Raw genomic sequence first — 19,673 nt, 5'->3', positions numbered from 1 at the left:
AGAAATAAGGAGTTTATGTTCAGGTGGAACACACAAACATCTAAATCCCCAGAACTGCACAGCTTGCTAGACCCTGCCTGGGAAATGAGGTCAGTATTTTTCTAATAATATTTAAAAAATAAACACTTTCAAAAGAATTCTCAGTGCCAAAGAGCTTGCATCAGCATGCCGTTTGTGACAAATCTGCAAGTTAATGGAATGGTAACTTAAAATACGCTGCTTCCTCCTCTGCGTTTGGAGGTGGGGAGGGAAATGGAAATTTCCAAAACAGGCGAAGTTACTCCGGTCTGAGAAGTATCCGTATTGTGTGGGAACAAGGATCCTGAGTTCACTCGGTCTTACAACAAAGTACCTCGGATTTCCTTTTTAGATGGCCCCTGAAGGCCTCTATGTTTTACTTCTACGTGACGTTCTAAACTCTCTGAACAAACGCAAGCTACATTATGTCTCCTGTTTCTAAAGACAAGCCAGTTGAGCTCGGAAGTTTAAACGGAACAGAGGAAGAGCCACAGTTACTAGAATAACAAAAGTAAAGTTGGCAAAAGTAATGAATTTTATTTACAAATACATGTAGGAGGATTACAACAGAAACACACGAGGGAAACTCCATCTCAACAAAAGCAATGATTTATTGGTAATGGCATTAAACAAAACAGATTGACAGTCTCTGGTTATGGTCAAGCAATTATCCAGGAGTTGGAGATAAAAGTGAAGATCTCTTTGATTGTGATAAGGCCTTCCAGTGTCTTTTGCATCCTAGTGGCTCTCTCCTTTTTTGCCAACTACCTGATAAGAGAAAAAAAAAACAGAAATAGTGTTTAACCAAAAAAGTCCTGTCAAGTATTTTTTACAGTAAGTCTCAAAATAAACAAGTGCAAATGAATTTTCAACTAACTTTAAATGCATTTAAGCATGCATTACTGCAGCACTTGCAGAGCCGTGACTCCCTCGAAAGGGTTAAGAGGGATGCAAGACACACAAGAAACCTTCTCTTTAGTACTCATACAGACAGCAAAGCATCAGTCTTCTTTTCAGACGAGTGAGAAGACAGCAATCGCAACAGAACAGGCCACACTTAAAAATACGTGTTATATACCAAGCATTCAACCTTAATACACTACATAAAATATTACAGTGGGAGGAGAACCACTGGCTGCCCAAACATAAGTTTGTTCATTTCCCTTGGCATCCTTGCCATGTACCTCACTGAGAACATTTACCTTACAACGCAGCTCAAACCTAGAAAGAAATCTGAAGTAATTTGATTTTCAGTTATTCCTTGTCAAAACATTGATCCTTACCAAGTCTCCTTGCAATCTCCAGTTCTGCAAACTCCACCTGGAATCAGAGTCAGCTTACTACTTCCCTTTTCTGAAAAGGTCACCACTGCCACCAGATTCTGGTGAGTCGTCTGCCAGGCAACTGCAAGGGCGATTCCAGCACTCTCTATACTGCTACGCAGGTTTAAAGATAGCGTAGTTCGCTGCAGAGGGGATCCAGTCCCCTTCGTTCGGATAACTGAACACAAAATCCCGAGAACAGAAAACGATGCCACTTTAGTCACTTCTCTGAAAAGATTCAGACATAATTCCAGTGCTCTTGCAGACCCTTGGAAAAATATCCATTTATAAGCCAAACCAAAATAAAAAGAAAACAAGACTTAAGACTTCAAACTGCAGGAGCGACCCTGGGCAAGGCACTGATTCCCAGATCGCTCCCATCTAACTAGAGAGCAGCACTCACGGCTCTGACAAGGCGTAGTCTGAAGTCACACGAGCAGAGATTTGAAGACTGCACTAACAGGGCACAGAATTTCCCATTACTACTCATGACTGCTGAAAACGAAGGAGTAAAACCTTTCGTGTATTCTAACCAGTTGTGTGAAGTATGAATTACTTCATTCTATGATTCTATGAATTACCTCTGCAATTAAGGGACAAGATGCCACACAAGACTCATACAGTCAGTAGTGAAATGTAGAACTAGGGGGAAAAACCAAAATTAAAAACTCAAAACCCACACAGCCCTGAACTGGGGAAGTCCCGTGGATCCACAGGAAGTATTCTTCCTGACCCCTTCCCTTTCAAAATTTCTCATCAAACCTCAAGAGGGACAATTTTTCACTATCCAGCTGCTTTTGGTCAGCCGAGTTATCACCATCACAAAGTAACTGAGATCTACTGATTAAAAGGACTTTTAAAGACCATTTTCACCTCCAAGGAACCCTTGACCAGGAGCATTCCACCAAGCTGTAAATTCAACCTAATGCTTAAGGTCCGGAAAATTCCAATCCAATATGAGGAAAGAAGAAAAAAAAAAAAGTCAGAAGCCCAATCACTTGCATTAAGATCCAATTAATCAAGTTAAAAAAAATACAGTTAAACTTGTCAAGAAGCAAGATTTATTCTTTGTGTGTTTCCAAAGCACCAAACTGTGTTCACACACAGATTAGACCAAAAAAAAAAAAAAAAAAAGAAAAAAAAGAAAAAAAAAGAAAAAACGCAGTTAAAAGATTAAAGATTAGATGTTAGCAAGTGCGGAACATCAATGAAAAATATTGCTGTACCAGTCTGAGGCAGAAATTGACAACTCGCCCATGTGTATTATCTGTGAAAACCAATCACACGGCTATGGGTATTTCATCAGCACAGGTCAAAGAAATGCATTTGTGACCAGCCCACTCCACCTTCCCAAAAGGAAACAGGCTCAACTTAAACTAAACACTTGTTGTTTATCTTTGTTGAGCAGTAGATCCACTGTCCCTCCGACTACAGAACCAACTGCCACCTAGTGCGTCCTACGGTAGCGGTTACAGCCTGCAATTCCCACACAAAAGATGACGGCTTTGGAGCAGGATTTTCTTCAATTGTCTGGCTTTTTCCCAAGCACCGCTCCAGAACCTGACAGCGACAAAAACAGAACCAACACTATCGTTCATTACCAAGAGTAACACTGAAAACACTTTATTAGTGAAGCTTCTGGAGCAGAGTTGGGTTTGTTTGTCTTAAACATATATAAAGAGGTCGAGCAAGTAAAATTAGTCGGATGCTGTAGGAAAACCCTAATCAGGCCACACATGTCCGCTCACCAGCGCCTCACTGCGCCTTCCCTGAGCAGGTGCTCAGTGCCACTAGAGGGACAACAAACAGCAGCACTTTGCAGCCCATTCTGGCTTGCGTGCTACTTACTGAAGGGTCACAATAGAAAAGGAAACTCAGCTCCACTAAGATATTAAAAAAGTCAAGCCTTGGTAGAGCAGTTCACAAGCTGCATCTCAAACAGCTTTACAAAATTCAATACAAGCTGAAAAATTAGTCACAGAAAATAATTTTTAGAAGTACTTTAAATGCCTGTAAAATGTCAAGCTCAGGAAAACAGCAGGACAGAAATTTGGTAAGACTGAAAGGTAAAGAAGAGCGGTTAAGGTAAGCAGGAAGTGGAGGGGAAAGACGAGCTGATGAGTCAGAAGGTAGAGAAAGCTTTCCTGATGGTAGAAGGTGCAGAGAAGGCAGCTCCCACATCGGTGCTGAGATTGTGGAAAGTGTTAAAGAGATGCTAGATGAGCTGGGGGAGCAAGGAAGGGAGCAGTGCAAGACCACTTCAATCTTATTATTACTTTTTAATTTCTTCTGCCTTTTTAGTTCTTTAGAAATGGGAAGTTAAGCTGAAAAACAAACAAACAAAATGTTACCAAAAAAGCAGCAGCATGTAGTGCAAATAAGCAGTTCTGAGTGGAAAGAAAGCCTTCACTCGAGAGGGGAGAAAAACAAATATCCCCCAACCTGCTGACATTCATCTATGCCCCAACCTCAGAGCTGAGCAGCACGATGTTTTATTTGTGAATATCAAAACCAAACAATAACTGGACAGCAATGGTTAGTCCAACTGAGCATCTCTGAGCACCAGAAGCAAATCTCAAATGCGATCTCCTGCAACTCAAACGCAGTCTGCTGTAGTAGTTTGCATGACCAGCTATGCCTTAAGTCAGACTCTGCGTGGCCAAGAAACGGCGGCATAAACACTTGTAGCATTAAGGATATCTAAAACAAACACACCTTTAAATCAAACTTCTCCAAAAGCATTTCAGAATAGATTAAATACATACAGAAAGGGAATATTCATCCTAGTCCTCTTCTGTTGAGGGCTTCTTCATTTAAACAAGGCAAAGAATAGGTCTCTCCCCACTACTCTGCGCTTAACTCACTAAACTGCAGTCAGTTATGAGGAGAATTGTTTTCCTTGGCGTCCCCTTTTCCATCACTCTGAAGACTTCCCTCCTCCCCAGAGGATAAAAACCAAGTTGTACAAGAGCAAGATACACACAACATATTAAAACAAGTTTCAAAGTAGCTTTTATAGCTTTACTCACTCAATCCAGCCAACTACATGCAAGAAAATTAAAGATTTTTTTTTTTTTTTACAGCGAGACCAATCAATCACTGGAACAACCTCTACAGGGATGCGGCAGAGTCCCCATCGCTGAAGGTTTTCAAGATGTGATTGCACAGGGTGCTAAATAGGGTCATCTACGCTCCCCTTCCCCACGAAATGCTGGACCAGGTGATCTTTTGAGATCCCTTCCAACCTGGGCTGTTCTGGGAGTCTATGTATGTCCAAACTAACTTGAGGCCAAAATCACTAATGAAGGACTGGCTTACCTACCCCTGCTTCGCACTTCTGTTGTTTTTCAGAATAGATGAATTTCAGCTTTCTATTTGATAGCGTAAGAATGGAAGCAATGCCTCATTCATACCAGACACATGAGCTGACTCCCTGATCCAGAAGAGGTGATGCTTCTCACAGGCCTGTGGGTGTGAGCAGAGCACCACATGGGCAAACACGAGTTTTCCTCAACCATCTGAAGGACGTGGGACCGGCAGCCGTGCACCTTAATCATCACCTGCTGAGCAGTAAGCTGCTGTAACTAAAAGCATGCGTTCAGATCCCACATCAACTGTGAAGCAAAATACATTCATTAGCCTGATCCTTAGCAGAAGTCATTCAAACCAATGTGGGTTTTTTTTATTTTATACTTTGAAACTGAACAGTGATGTGATCAATCACAACATGGCTGGAATCACGTTCGTGTCCACTTCTTAATGCAAGCTCTTCAAATAAGATATTTAACAGATTCTTACAAACACTTCCCAAACTCAGGGAAAAAAAGCATTCCCCCGTGTTGTTAATTATTGCAATACTATTTCTATCATCATTAGAAGAGAAATATGAATGGTAGAGAGAGACTGAGATGAGTGAGTGCAACAGATGAAAGCAGCGAGGAGTAGTGTGGGTAGCTACTCAAGGAGATGAAAAGAACAATAAGGTTTCCCAGTTAATCTACAAATCTAAATATAATTAATGCCCAATGCTATATTAAGGTTTCAGAACTGACAGGATCACTGGAAGATAGGAAACAAAAGTTAAAATTCTCAAGAGCACCGCAACTCTGCCAGGCTACACATCCCGTTTGTTATGATGAAATATTTTAACAGCCTAATACGAACAGTACATGTTCAGGAAGCAAGATGCAAATATTACATATAATGTTGATGAGTAACTGAATTGAGACAGGAATAGCCACTTCATAACCCAGTGAGAAGGCTGTTCTGACCAGTTCCTTCAACCCTGACATGACCAGCAGAATGCTAACACCGTGGGACTGTTCGGTGTATACGCAGCCACAGGTTTGCGCCCCTCCCCTTCCATTTAAGTGGATGTCACAGGACAGAAAGGCACACTCCTTGATGGCGCCAAGACTTTCACCTGCAAGCTTTAAGGAAACCAAACTTGTTAAGTGGTATAGTATTTACCAGGCCATACAGCAGCTTCCAAGCATCCACAGTGCATCGAGAACTGAGCGAGATCTGTAAATCCCCTCTGCCTACAGCAGAGGGCTGAGATGCCTGGAGACTCCTGCTGTTTTTCATGCCTTTCTAGGGTTGGCTGAGGACACGTGCGAATTAAAAACCTCACTCCCCACACAAGCACTGACTGGAGCTCAGTGTTACAGCAGTCAGCTTCAGGCTAAGGCCTTCAGTACTCTGTCCACCAAACTAACATTCTGTCCATGCAATGTAAAGTACTGTAGGAAACACTTTGCACAGGCTCAACACTAGTCTCAAACACACGTAAGATTCTACAAAAAACCCAAATTGCTTTACCAAGTCCCCTCCAATCAGGATTATGAATAAAAAAAAATAAAAATCACTACTTTAACAATCAGGTCAGGTTCAAAGAGTGCACTTGTTGAAAATAAAACTTTCGGTACTTCTGAAAGCAAAACTAATTTACAGAGTTTACGGAGAACTGAAAGTGAGACAGAGATCAAGTACTGAGTCAGAGTCCCATCCTCCTCACAACACTACCAGGAAGTATTGCAGATTAACGGTGTTAAAAATAGTAATCGCACAACTCATTGCAGGGACTGCCCTAGTACTGACAAAAAAAAGTCATATAAAACAAAGAATGTAAGCAGATTCTAAATCAATTAACATAGTTCTAGTCTTGGGAGAACTGGAAGTGCTGTATCAGGAAGGTCTAAAATTGATATGCAGTTAATTTCAGTACATTAGAACAACTTCTTCAGTGATTTGAAGTTTCATTGAAAGGCAGTAAAACCTGTTAAAGTTATCACAGAGTCATAGAACGGTTTGGGTGGGAAGGGAGCGTTACAGCCCATCCAGTCCAACCTCCTGCCAGGAGCAGGGACATCTCCAACCAGATCGGGTTGCTCAGAGCCCCGGCCAACCTGGCCTGGAATGTTTCCAGGGATGGGGCACCCACCGCCTCTCTGGGCAGCCTGGGCCAGTGCCTCACCAAACTGCTATTTATTAACTTAATTATTACTGCAATGACATGAATTTTTACATGTAGAAGTTAAGATCAAGTTTTGATGTTAAAAATTCCAAGACCATGACGTGTGGGTGAGTGTTAGTGCTTTTAACCTTCCGAAGTTACAGCTGACTTATATAATAAACTCTGTGGTGCAGACAGGCGGTACAGCAGTATTTGCCCTTCTACAAAACCTACTATGTTTTTAAGCAATTTATTTGAAAAAGCCTTACTAGATTTTGAAGAAGTTGCAAATAGCTTTAAAGTTTGAATCCTTTCAAACCCGCTTCACATTCTCAGAAAAAAATAATCAAGAATAGAGAGTGCCTTGTTGTTCAGCACTAGTGTGCCTAAATTCATACTGTAACAAGTTGTGTGCTTCTTCATTCTGTCTTTAAAAAGCAGGTGTGTTTAATATAAGAGACACCTTGTGACCAACTATTTTTCAGATCTTAAGCTTAATGTTGCCCAGTGAATAAAATCCTCCAAAGCAGAAGTCAAGTCCATTACAAGGAGTCTCTAATTTGTACATGCACTTGCTTCTCTACTTCCTGAACACCATCAGAAAACAAGTTTCAAAACCAAGACATAAATCTCCAAGCTGTTAAAAAAAACCATTGTCTATAGTGTGTATAACTTGACAATCCCTCAAATTTTCATATATACACTCTTACGAGTTCTTTTTACAAAGCTGATGAACAAAAACTTGTAAGCAAGACCAAAGATCTGTAAGTTACAGCTACATATTTTCTTTTGGATGCCAAAAACTACTTTAAGCTGTGGAACTGTACTAACAACCAAGTGTATTTGTTCCGTTGATCAATTTTTGAGTAGGTTTAAAATATTCAAAAGTGCTGTTAAGAAAGAGGACTCACTCGCTTGAAGTCATTCATATTTGTTGCTTGGACTGGAGTTCCAATAAATGTGAAGTATGTAATTCTTGTTGTCTCTTCATCACCATGATTGGATTGGACAAACAACTGAAAAAAAAAAACCCCAAACACAAAAGTTAAGGTAAACTGTGCCTCCCTGAATTAATACATAAAATGTTAGGTGCCACGATTTTTTAACTAACCAAATTAACACTTCTTTTTTTCCAATTATAAAGGTATCTTTAACCTTTAGAGAAGCTACTGTCCTCTTTTTTTAAACAAGAATTATACAGAATGTTATTATTTTCCTAGTAGTTTGTTAAAAAACCCACAGTTTGGATTTCCCCAGGTTCCACTTCCAACCTGAGACCACATTCAGCAAGCAAAAACAGGATCTAAGAAGTTACAATTCACTATTGACTGGAAACTGACTTGAAAAGAAGTTAAACATAAAATTAACTATGTTTGCTATGTTTAACTACACGTAGTTTACTACTACAGCTTGCATAATTACGTGTTTTACAGTATGAATACTTGATCTATGATGTTATCTTAGGGTTTCAAACAAATGCCAAGCTTCCTTTGAAATATGAAACTAAGGAATTATTGCTGGAACCACTACAATGACCTAGACCAGCACAGACATTCACCCCACCAAGCAGCCTCCCCATAGCTGGAAGACCACGTATTTTCCCATACAAACAAAGATATACGGAGGGTGAGGGCTGAAACGCTGGACAAAGTACTCTTCCCAACAGAAACAAACAGGAGAGCATATCGAGGACCAACTTCTGTCAAACAGAGGTGAACTGCAATGTGTGCAGAGATACTGTCTCAGTAATTACATGAAAAGTTCAACGAGTACAGAGAAAAAACAAGTGTCACTGAAGGAGCAGTAATGAAGAGAAGCACATAACAAATGGGCAAAAGCAGCAGCAAATAAGCTGAATTACATGGATTAGAAACTAAGATACAGAATTAATAAATCAGGTAAGTTAAAACGAACAAACCTAGCAGTGATCTACGTAAACAAAGTATGAACTTGCTGATACTGGCACAGCAACGTTCATTAAGTATTTCTAATTATACACGGCAGAAAAGCAGGACAATTTTTGTCTATGCCTCCTCCAGTTCATGAGGAACCAAATGGAAGATGTTTCATCCACAGGACTACGTAACCAAGAACTTCACCACCTGCACCAAAAAGCCAGGTGGCAGACAAGACGACCAGCCATCTCATTTTTGGGAAATCCTAAATACAGAATCCAGGCTTAGCTAGGAAACTAGGGGAATGCTACTGCAGTGCCCACATGCAAAGAGTGCAAACAAGCAGAACATCTATTTAATCACCTTATCGCTTGTCTAGTGTTTGCACATCATCCTGTCTAAAGCTGACACGGGATTTTATTAAAGAACAAACACGTAACTTGTACTTGTCAGCACAGCTTTGTAGAACATAAACCTACGTGACCGATCTCTGTTTCGTCTAGGGGAGGATAAAGTTGGTCACAAAAGTAACGCCACAGAAATAACAGACACGAAAAGGAGTCTAGGTTCACCTCTTGTTACCTCTAAAATAATTGCTAGTAAAACATTGCTAAACATGAAAGTAGCTGACTGCTCTATACCCACAAATAGTAATTTAGAAACTAACCAGAAACCCTTTTACAGAAGAAAAAGTGGGACAAAAAGATTGAGGGTGGATCAATGTTTTGGAGTTACCTGTGACTCATAAGCAACTGGGGCTTATGATTTCTGGGGCCAGCCCACTAAAATATAGTTTAATTTAATCAATAAGTCCATACATTTGCCAACGCATAATTCAGGCCATGAAAAGCATTTCCATAGAAAATATTTTCAGGGGTCATACTGGAAAAACAGTTTGCTATAATACTGCAGGAAACAGGGCTAGCACAGCACCAGGATGATGCTAAGCACAAAGCAATGCCAGCATCAATTTAGTCATCACGCATTTGCACTAGAACCCACGTGTTTAAAGTGGGAGTGGAGAAACCGCACCTGCATTTAAGAGTCAAAAACCATACCTGAGATCTGTGGAAAGTCTCTTACAGCAAGAGAACTAGAGCTCGTTGAAAGACAAAGGTGCTTTGATTACAGCGTTTAAGAACCCTCATAGAGAGCAGATACTGAGTTTAAAGACATTGCAAGTACTTCACTCAATACTCAGAAATCTGTCATTTCTGCAATCAGATTACTGAGAAACTGGACTCCTTGTCTCCTCAACTCTTCAAATGAAGACAAGATGCCTTTCAAGAAGGTAAGTTAGTAAAAACGCAAGTTGTCTTAAACAGCATGCTACTTCATGAAGAGGTGAAAGCAAACCTTATGCCTCATACTAGGTCAAAAGAGACACTGCATGCGCACGGCCTGTCTCACCTTAAATTCCTGAAATAGCACAAACACACAGTACGCAATCAGCAGACAAACTAAGAACATGTGCAAAGAAACTAACAAGCGTACACAGTGCTTGAAAAACCTATGAAGTTTTCAGCCTGCACAGACCCGAGAACAGAAACTTTACTTACAGTTACACTGTTAACATTCTGAAATTTTACATAGCGAAGCTGGACAATCCCATCTTCTTTAATATCATCTGGGGTCAGCTCCAGGGCTTGAGTTGGTTCACTTCTTTCTGCTTCTTCAAAATCCATAGATCGAGGAAGGTTGATAAAGATTTTTATGTACTTTGGACCTTGTCCTGTGTTAAGATACAGGAGTGGTATTCCGTTTTTTAAAGATATTTTCAAAGCGCTGCTTGAGAAGCCCTCACTTATCGCAGTCTCTAGACAGCACTCAAGGAAGGCATGAGCTCCTGTAGTTCTAGCATCTTACCTGCCAATCCTATACCACCACCCTGGACACTGAAGGACATCCAAAGCTGCACTGCTCGTCTACATGTCAGACAGAATTCCACAGAAAAAAAATCCACTAAAAAGTCTAAAAGTGATGGTTATAAAATTACATTAAGTGTTTAGGTAAACTGAGTTACCATAAAAACTAAAGCTATGCCTTTCAGTAGCTCTCGCATAAATTCTTGAATTAAATGTACGTTTCTCTTTGCAGCATTATCAAACTACAGTAAATACATATTTGTGTCATACCAAATGCCTGTGCATGAGGTCAGTGAAAAATTAATGAGATCATTTGTTGTGGAACTCATTTACAACAAACTTACCAAAGCTACTGTGGGAATCTCAGAAGGTAGAAGGTTCCAGGGACAACAGCGTCATTTTTAGAAAATTCAGTTAAACACAGACAACGCTTTGGTTTCAAAGATAACAATTAAACAGCCACTTCACTCACCGTTATCTGGCCCCTGAAGTTTCATAGAATAAAGCTTGACAGGTTGACTAAAAGCTACAGTAATAAGCAGCTGTGGAGAAAAAAAAAAAAGTTGCTATTAAACACTGTTTTCTTCATTCTTAAAAACAAACACAATAATCAACGAAAAAAGGTAAGTACTTAATTTTATTTCAAAGCTCAGACTTAGACTAGTGCACGTGTGGAATATAGTTGTCACTTTAAAATATCAGCAAATGCTACTCGAATTTTTTCCATGCATAAAGGGATGGGAAACTGGAAAGGCTACAACGACCTTTGTATATCAATTTTACTTACACCCTTCTACCATCTCCCACTCTTACTTACACTACCATAACAATATAAAGTGGACAAGTTCTTAAAAAAAGTGCTTGCAGGCCAGACGACAATTGAAAATACCTCAGTTACAAATATCTACTGTACCTGCTCGTCACAGTCTGACTCCAAGTAGGTAGAGTCTTTACGTAAACAATTATCAAATCCGTGCTCATCACTCTCATTAAGACATTCACAGCCGGCTTTATTGATAAATGGCATTAAATCCATCTGAAAGCAAAAGCAAGAGCATTGCTGAGTGCACTGTAAGTGCGCCAGGAACTCATCTGGGATTAGTAAGCGCTGGAATGAATGAAATTCTTCATTCAGCAGATTAAAATAACAAGACACACAGAAAAATCTCAGGGGTTTATATCAAAAGATATCACGAACAAGAGCTACGGACACTATAGTCCCAGTCATAACTGAATGACATTTTTCCCCTCCATTCAAAATCTTGCTCTCCCGAAACACGTGCTTGGCATTCTGACAATAAGAAATTGGGCACATGGAGAATTTTCAGACATACTTTTGATAAACAAGACTACAGCATCAGAAGTCACACCACAATACAGACAAACTGACATTAGGCTGCAGCTACGATCAACTTCACAGAAAAAAAAAAACAAACCCAGAAATAGGCCTCCCCAAAAATACACTTTATATTGCAGAATAAATTAAAAGACCACCGCTATATTCTGACCAGGCTTTATATGCAGAGCGTGTCTTATTTTACCTCTTTTTCAGCACTGTACACAAGTTAATTCCAGGAAACCTTTTCCTACTCCTTTCTCCATACACTTTGGTAAAAACACAGAACATCAGAAAACAGAAGCTACGCTATTCACGACAAACCAGTCTGGTTTAGTGCTCAGCTCTTTTGTAAAGGCTCCAACGAAAAGCTTGAACATACGTGCACTCTCAGATTAAAGCAGACCGCTATCCATGCTCTAAGCCATGTAAAAGGTGGTATTATTGCAGAGGCAGAACAATCTATCAGTTTACAGATAATCACAACTTTTTGCCTGCAACTAAAGTAAACAAAGTCCAATTAAAGCACAATAAGCCAGGCTAAAAATCAACTATTTCATATCTTAAGGCCTGGAAACAGAATACCAATGTCTCACATCATCACAATACAAATTCACGATCAGTATGCAGTCATAAAACTGCCCAGATGTGAGAAGCTCAAGGAACTTTTAGGATGACAACCCAAAACATTCTTCTTCAAGGCATATACTAGGTCCTAAAGAATAGCACACCACCCTTGGAAAAAAGCACACACTAGCTTGAGAATTGCTGCGTACAACAACTCAGGCCACAGCTTCAGGGTACAAACAGAACCCAAAACCAGGCTTCGGAGAGATACAACTCATTTCCCATGTGCCACTTGCAACTATGTTATTCTGAGGAAAAAAAACCCAAATACTTATCCCCCTCCCACCATCCAAGGGAACGTTTAGGTGAAATGTAACGCACCACACAGCTAACTGTGTTTATACTTTCGGGAGAACAATAGAGAGTCTAATTTAAGGAGTAACATTACACCAAGGATTGCCTGGAGAATACCACCTAAGACAACATCTCCAGCAAAGTGTTTTGTCACATTAGAGCTCCCATTTACATGTGTTTGGTAGTACAGCTGTCAGACAGGCTTATGATTTGTAACGCACCATTGCCTTGAGGTAACATGAAAACATGTAGAACACGGTGAAAAGAATTTCCCGAGAGCACCAATATTTTTAAGTGGTTTGCTCCCCTACTGAAATTTTATCCAAAAATTCAAGTATCCCTACAAAGTTTTGATTTACCTGGAAGGCACGGGCAAATCACACAACGATTAAAGAAAAAAAAATAATTAAAAAATCTGTTCATGAATACCGATTTTTTTTTTTTATGGAAGTCAAATTTTAGTTACGAGATTTTGATGCAAGGTTTAAAAACCATTCCATTTGAGGACATACATTTAGAAGTGTTCACTTTTCTTCTTTACAAATTACTAAAGAATTGCAAGTTATTTACTTAGTTTGTGTTATCTGTGAATGAATGCCTGAGCAGTGATTACTGGAACAATACACAGTACCCCTACAGAAGCCAAATGATATGCATTAAGCATTAAATTGAAAGCAAATCCACTATCAACAAGAATTAATTTTTTATTTTTTTCTGAAAAAGGAAACGCAGACAAGCGATGGTCTCAAAGCCATAGGGGGAACTTGCCATTTTGCCTAAAGTAGTATTATTTGACTTAGGGTATGTTTAAAAAACAAGAGATTTTTTAAGTGTTCAAGATATGCAAACAAAAATTTTAAGAGATACATACATATCCTTTTGGGATATCTGTGTCTTCACTGTTTCCAGGATCATTCTCCAGGTGCTGTTTAATTTTTTCTTCTAAACCTACAGCATCTGCTCCTTGATATTGGTCGATCCGCACTTTATTTCGGAAAAACAGAAATGTCGGAGTTGCTGATATATTATTGGTAGCAGCTGTTCCCTAGAATGCACAAATTAGTTATAAGTAAGTGTTACCTAGCAGAGTGTTACCGATATTAGACAGAAACATTAGCTTGCTTCACCTAGATAAGAATGCACACGCTAGATATTAATCAAGCTACACCGCCTCAAACATCATAAACAACATTTGTTATTTTATAAACAGCTTTAACTCGGACAACAATTTCCAATTCATTTAAATCCTTCAGATTCTCCTAAACTTTATAGATTCGGGAATTCTTTGAACGGACTTCACATTGTCAGTAGATTTGTTGGTACAGCATAAAAATCACATTACTCACTTGCTCTCAGAAGTGGAGAGCAGCTTAATTTAACACTTTTATTCTACAAGCTTTCTTGACACCCGCATTCCTTCCCCCTCCCGAGCTACATTCACGCACACCCGGGACCTGCAGCCTGCTGCTGGCAAAGGTGAACTCCATTTGATTTCTACCTGTATTCATACCTGTTATACACCCAGAGCAGCTTTTCCAAAACTTTCCATAATTGTGTCATTTGCAAACATTGTTACCACTTCTACACGAATCTCTCTCCGCATAATTTGTAGTAATTCAAGACACTTCCTTTCAACATACCATTGTTAATTTTTGTTAACGACCCTTAAGTCAATCAATAGCTCATCTGCAACACTGTTGTCTGTTAAAAACAGTCGAGTAGTACTTGAGAGGAATCTAGTCCCACTAATCATAACAGTTTATCGCATTTTTCATTTTGCCTAATAATCATGCCAGTATTTGTTTGGAAAAAACTTACTCTTTTATTCATACTGGTGTCGTCTTCCACTTTTAACCATATTATCTGAACAGTACCAGCAGCAGGAACCGTTAAACTGTCACTGCTTAAATGAAGGACACTACAACTGCAAGAACACTTTTTGAAATACAAGTTCATATCTTCATGCATATCCTAATTTTGGAGAATTAGGCAATATGGCTATTTGTGGTCCACCAAAGGTGTAAATAGCCACGGGATGCTACTCTTAGCACCCTGGCTGAATAATTTTTGTTCAAGTTCCCCGTTTGCTACATTTTCTGCTCTTTCTCTTACAACTGAAAGTAGGTTTTTGAATACCAACCTGGCATTGATGCACATCTACTTCCAAAAAAGTTGCCTGGGGATATTTGTTACTCAGAGCATTGAAAGCCGGTGCTATCCTTAAACAAGGGCCACATCTGTGAAAACAACACACAGTTTAACTTAACCACAGCTTTTTTTGAAAAATGTCTGCCCCAAATAGAATTAGCACGTTCACGTTCCTACCAATATCCTTGGTACACGTGAAAATAACCTTCCTACCTGGCTGACAGATGGTGAGCAATCCTGGTGATACAATTAAGAATGACATTTAGAAACACATCATGAAGTGTTAATTCCCGCTTCTTCAGATAGCTTCAATGTCAAACGATTAGCTTCACCTATTAATTAATACTACCTTCACATTTTCCACCTAACGGGTTTAGCTCCAGCATCTTTTACCACAAGCCAAAGTCCTGCTAACTAAAGTGACATAAGGGAGGGCAGAGTTCCCTGCTTTTCCTGAAACAGCAAAAATCACTCTTAACAGAAAACCAGTACTAGCACGCCACGTTACCCTCCTGTGAAAAAAGAGGATCTACAGTAAAATCTACATATGACTCGAAATATTTATCAGTAATCACATATCAAATCTGTAGGAGGAATCATAACATCCTTACTGCAATAAATCTCACTTACTACAACTGTAACCAGTTACTACCACACTTATTTGACTCTGCAAGCACAGACCTGACTTCTGCAAAACGGCAAAAAACCCCAGTAGAAACTCCCTGCAACAGCCCATCAACAGAGGCCGTACCTAAACCGGAGAGCCCTGTCAACGTGACACTGCAAACACGTACAGCTGTGAACCAGCACAGAGGAGATCCACTCCACCCTTCCTGCTCTCTCTTGACAGCGAGGGTATGGATCCACAGCAGTGCAGCAAGGCAAACTCACAGTAGTTATATGCTAAGAGACCAAGCCATTAATTGAACTAGAACCTAGGTATATCGTGCTGCCCATAACCACAACCTCTTCCTGGGCGCATGTGTATGCTGTGTCACTGAGCTCACCAACACCTCTACAGTTACAGGTAAGGTTGACTTACCTAAAAAAAAACCCAATCAAAATAACAACCCCGCCCCTATAACTAAGAAGCAGCAACCAGACACCAGACGTGTGTGTATCAGTGCTTTTCCCAGTACCCACAGCGATACACGGCTATCGATTCTTGTGGCCTCTTCCGAGTGCAACACCTTTCACTGCTCTTCCACAACATTAGACCTTTCGATCTCCAAAGAGCCACTGGAAGTGCACTCTGAAGCCCAAGACCCCCAACACTATCACTATTCTCCCTAATTCCACAGACTACTGTGAATCACTGAATTGTTGAGATTTCCTTTGCTTGCTGATGCATCCACATTACACCACGTTTGTACTTCTAGGGAAAAAAAAAGGACATCTGCCTTGTCCTGGGCAAAAGTGATGAGGCTCCAGCTAAGTTTCATTAAGACAGAAGATGTTTTTAACAGAAACCAAGCAAGATGCAGCTGCCTGTGCCCTCTGTTAACAGCAGCTTCCTGACTTGCAACTGGATTTTAAGCCAGCGTGGCATTTGATCCCCTCAGAGCACCTGCAGAATGACAGGTTCGGGAAAGCAGGCTGCAAAAAGGAGAATTTACCACCAGAAATAGGAAATACCCTTCCAATTCACATGTGCAGAGCGGGAGCATCGGTAATGCTAAAAAACCCACCTAAATTAGCTCGCAGCTGGCTAGGGACGAACATGATACAGCATTTTGCCACCTTACTGCATTTCTCTAGTTTAAAACCTCGCCTCAGAAAGAAATAAAAACACCAAAATCCCTCAAGGCCCTCTGCATCCCCGAGGCCTGGGGGCAGAGGGGCGAGGGGGCGAGCCCCTGCCCCCGGTGAAGGGAATCGAGAGGCCGCATCCCCCATATCTCACTCACCCCCGCATGGTGAACTTCACCACGGCCAGGCGGGAACCGGCAGCGCTAAGCTCAGGCTGGAACTCGGTGTCGTTCGCGATCACCTTCACGCCCACCATCCTCGCCGGGAGGGCGGCGGCGGTACCGGCCTAGGTATCTGCAGCGTCACGGCGGGAAGCGGGAGCCCGGCATGCACCGCACAGCGCAGGCGCGCCCCGCCACGCCGCTCCCCACCCCGGCACGCCGGGCGGACATCTTGAGGGCGGGCCGCCGCCATTTTGAGAGAGGGCAGCGCGCTGGGGCGTGAAGCCGCCGCCAGGCCGTCAGCCATTTTAGCTAGGGGCAGGCGCGGCGGGTTGCGCCGTCTTGGTCTGAGGGGAAGAATGGCGGTTGAAGCCCGGCCGCGGGTCCTACCGGTGGCGGAATGGCTGGGCGCTGCGGCTAGGAGCAGCTACTGAGCCTGGCTGGGCTGTCAAGAAGCCGGAGACCATCCCCTCCTTGCGAGCAGGGAGGAGCACCTGCACTCGGCCTTCCTGTTCCAGGGCCCGCACCAGTGGTTTGGCTAGGACTGGTTCTAGAAACGCAGGAATGAAAAATAAGCTGCGTTTTACTCTTCAAGTCTTCTGTTAACAAGAGTTGAAACAGAGGAAAGTAGGTCTTTACTGCTCTGCTGTGATTTCTGAGGATGAGCAGAGCAGCGCTCTGACCAACATTACCTGCTGGAGCTGCCTCTGAGGCTGCTAGTACCAGGTGCACAAAAGCAGCAAAGAAACACACTTGGTTATCAAAATACCCCATCCCATCTCCCTGGCAGGGCTGTCATCTGTGTCTGAAGCTCACTAACGTGCCCTGCATACTGTAACAACAGAGAACCGAGAAACCCCAGCAGCCCGGGAGGCTGCTCGTGCCCTGGCAGCAGCAGGCGTGCCCAGGCGGTTTGGAGCACCTCCAAGGATGGAGGTTTGGAGACCTCTCTGGGAAACCTGTCTCAGTCTTTGACCACCCTCAAGGTAAAGGAGTTCCCCTTCAGTAAAGAAGGTCTCCCTGAGCCTCCTCATTAACAGATAAAACAGCATAATTAATGTTTAAAGTAACAAAATGAAAATGTTTAACATTTTTATTAGCACCTTATTTTAAGAAAACGTAATGCTTTCCATAACACAAAAAAACATTGTTGAACTTTTTATAGCAGCTAGTTTAAAACAATCTCTCTAAACATGAGAGCTAAAAAAAAAATTTATTCCTATCGTGATATAATGCAGCATGACTTTGACCAACACTGGCTTCAGGAATTTGTTATTCCAGGACAACTGGAGAATCTCCATTCTCCCAGATGAAAGTAATTCATATGCTAAATAGGCTGCAGTAACAGACAGGCATCTGTTCTTCTTGGATGACAGGGTATCCATACCCACTTGCCAGGAGTCATGTGCCTGTCATTTGCATAGCTCTATGCAGATAGATTGATATGTCTCAGCATTACTTTTATCATCAAAAATATAGCAGCATAGCAGCAACGTTTATCCATGCTTTTACATTCCACAGTTGAACTGAAATTGCTTACTAATTCAACAGCAATAAAAATTTGGAGTTGCTTTGTGTCTAGGGAACTAGTGGTATGGAACCTGTCTGATACCAAGTCCCCATATAGGCAGCGAGTCATGCGCCCCATTGTAAACTAATTTCACTATTTTAATTACTTCTGGCCAAGAGAAAATGTTCTCTCTCCTTTCAACTGCAGAAATAATTCTCCCTTTCTGTTCTAAACAGCTGTGATGTATTGATGTACACTGTGAAACAGCTGATAGGAAAGAGAAAAACACCCCTGAACTGCCGTTAGCATCAGCGTCTTTGATGATTTGTATGAAACTAAAACCAATTATTCACATGTACCAAAAGATAACAGTGAAAATGTTGTTTCGGTTGCAGAGAAAATAAAGAAATAAAGACAGTAACCTACCACACCTTCTTAGCACGGTCCATTGACAAGGCCCGGAAAACAAATCCAGCTCAGGTAGGTTGCAGTCTCCAAGACCTCTGCTTTATTGAACCTAAAAAATTGGAAAGTGTAGGGTAGGAATTCCCTCAAAAAGTGCTAACTTAAAAATTGTCCTAGTTTTGTCATTGACTAGTTTTTGTGACATTATGGGGATGCCACTTCTCTTTTTCAGAAAGAAATGACATAAAATTATTTTCAGTTTCCTGATACTATATTTTTATAAAGCAAACTGAGTGTGCTAACAGTTAAAAAAAATTAGGAGGTATAAATGCTCAGTAGCAGTAAGGGGGAAAAATAAAAGGGGATTTTGAAATGTGTATATTAACACTTTCCAGGACAAACTAAGAAGAAATAGAAACGCAAACCAGAACTATCTCTACCCTGTTTGTCAATGCGCTTGATACACCCCACACGTCTTTCTGCAGGCAACCGGCGCCCCAGAACAGCAGTTTTCACTGCTGCTCAAACCAGAAGGGTTTCCACCACACCGCCTGACAGCCGCTCTCGCTTCCGGAGCCCCTCAATAACTGCTAATTAAGCTCTCCCCTGAAGTTTCCCGGAGATCTCGGACCAGGCCCAAGCGGCCCAAACCGCCGCGGGCTGGGCCGGGCCGGGCCGGGGTACAGCTCGCTGCCCGCTCCGGCCGCCGGCACCAGGGCCTGACCCGGGCACCGGCGCCCGCCCGCGCAGGCCCCCCCGCGCCCCTCGGCCGGCCGCGGCCCCGCCCGCGGGACACCCCGCCCCCGCCGCACAACGGGGCCGCTCCGCCGCCCGGTTTCCGTGGCGACGCCGGCTGCCTCTGCCTGCCGTCAGTCACGGCGGGCGGGG

General features: G+C 41.7%; 1 protein-coding gene across 6 annotated transcripts; it reads right to left on the bottom strand.

Annotated features, from left to right (window-relative positions):
- Nucleotides 1-530: 530 nt before the first annotated feature.
- On the bottom strand, nucleotides 531-19,467 carry TXNL1 (thioredoxin like 1). 6 transcript variants are annotated; one of them, XR_015261341.1, is made up of 11 exons: nucleotides 19,334-19,467; nucleotides 18,812-18,897; nucleotides 17,261-17,420; nucleotides 14,953-15,049; nucleotides 13,684-13,857; nucleotides 11,469-11,591; nucleotides 11,028-11,097; nucleotides 10,250-10,422; nucleotides 7,707-7,811; nucleotides 1,302-1,518; nucleotides 531-786 (listed from the first exon to the last, which is right to left on the bottom strand). XR_015261341.1 is itself a non-coding variant. In XM_086769597.1 (9 exons), exons 1-9 carry the CDS (start codon nucleotides 16,963-16,965, stop codon nucleotides 783-785), a joined length of 885 nt encoding a protein of 294 aa, XP_086625723.1. In that variant the 5' UTR covers nucleotides 16,966-17,074; the 3' UTR covers nucleotides 531-782. The 6 variants fall into 6 exon arrangements, 4 of the variants coding, with proteins under 4 accessions (XP_086625723.1, XP_010122387.1, XP_086625726.1 ...); XR_015261340.1 differs by lacking the exons at nucleotides 17,261-17,420; nucleotides 18,812-18,897; nucleotides 19,334-19,467 and adding an exon at nucleotides 16,868-17,074; XM_086769597.1 differs by lacking the exons at nucleotides 1,302-1,518; nucleotides 17,261-17,420; nucleotides 18,812-18,897; nucleotides 19,334-19,467 and adding exons at nucleotides 2,567-2,607; nucleotides 16,868-17,074.
- Between the last annotated feature and the right edge of the window lie 206 nt (nucleotides 19,468-19,673).

This window comes from Chlamydotis macqueenii, chromosome W, assembly GCF_036417535.1.
Source record: "Chlamydotis macqueenii isolate bChlMac1 chromosome W, bChlMac1.mat, whole genome shotgun sequence".
Taxonomy (NCBI): domain Eukaryota; kingdom Metazoa; phylum Chordata; class Aves; order Otidiformes; family Otididae; genus Chlamydotis; species Chlamydotis macqueenii.
This window is presented reverse-complemented; position numbering and strand designations above follow the sequence as displayed.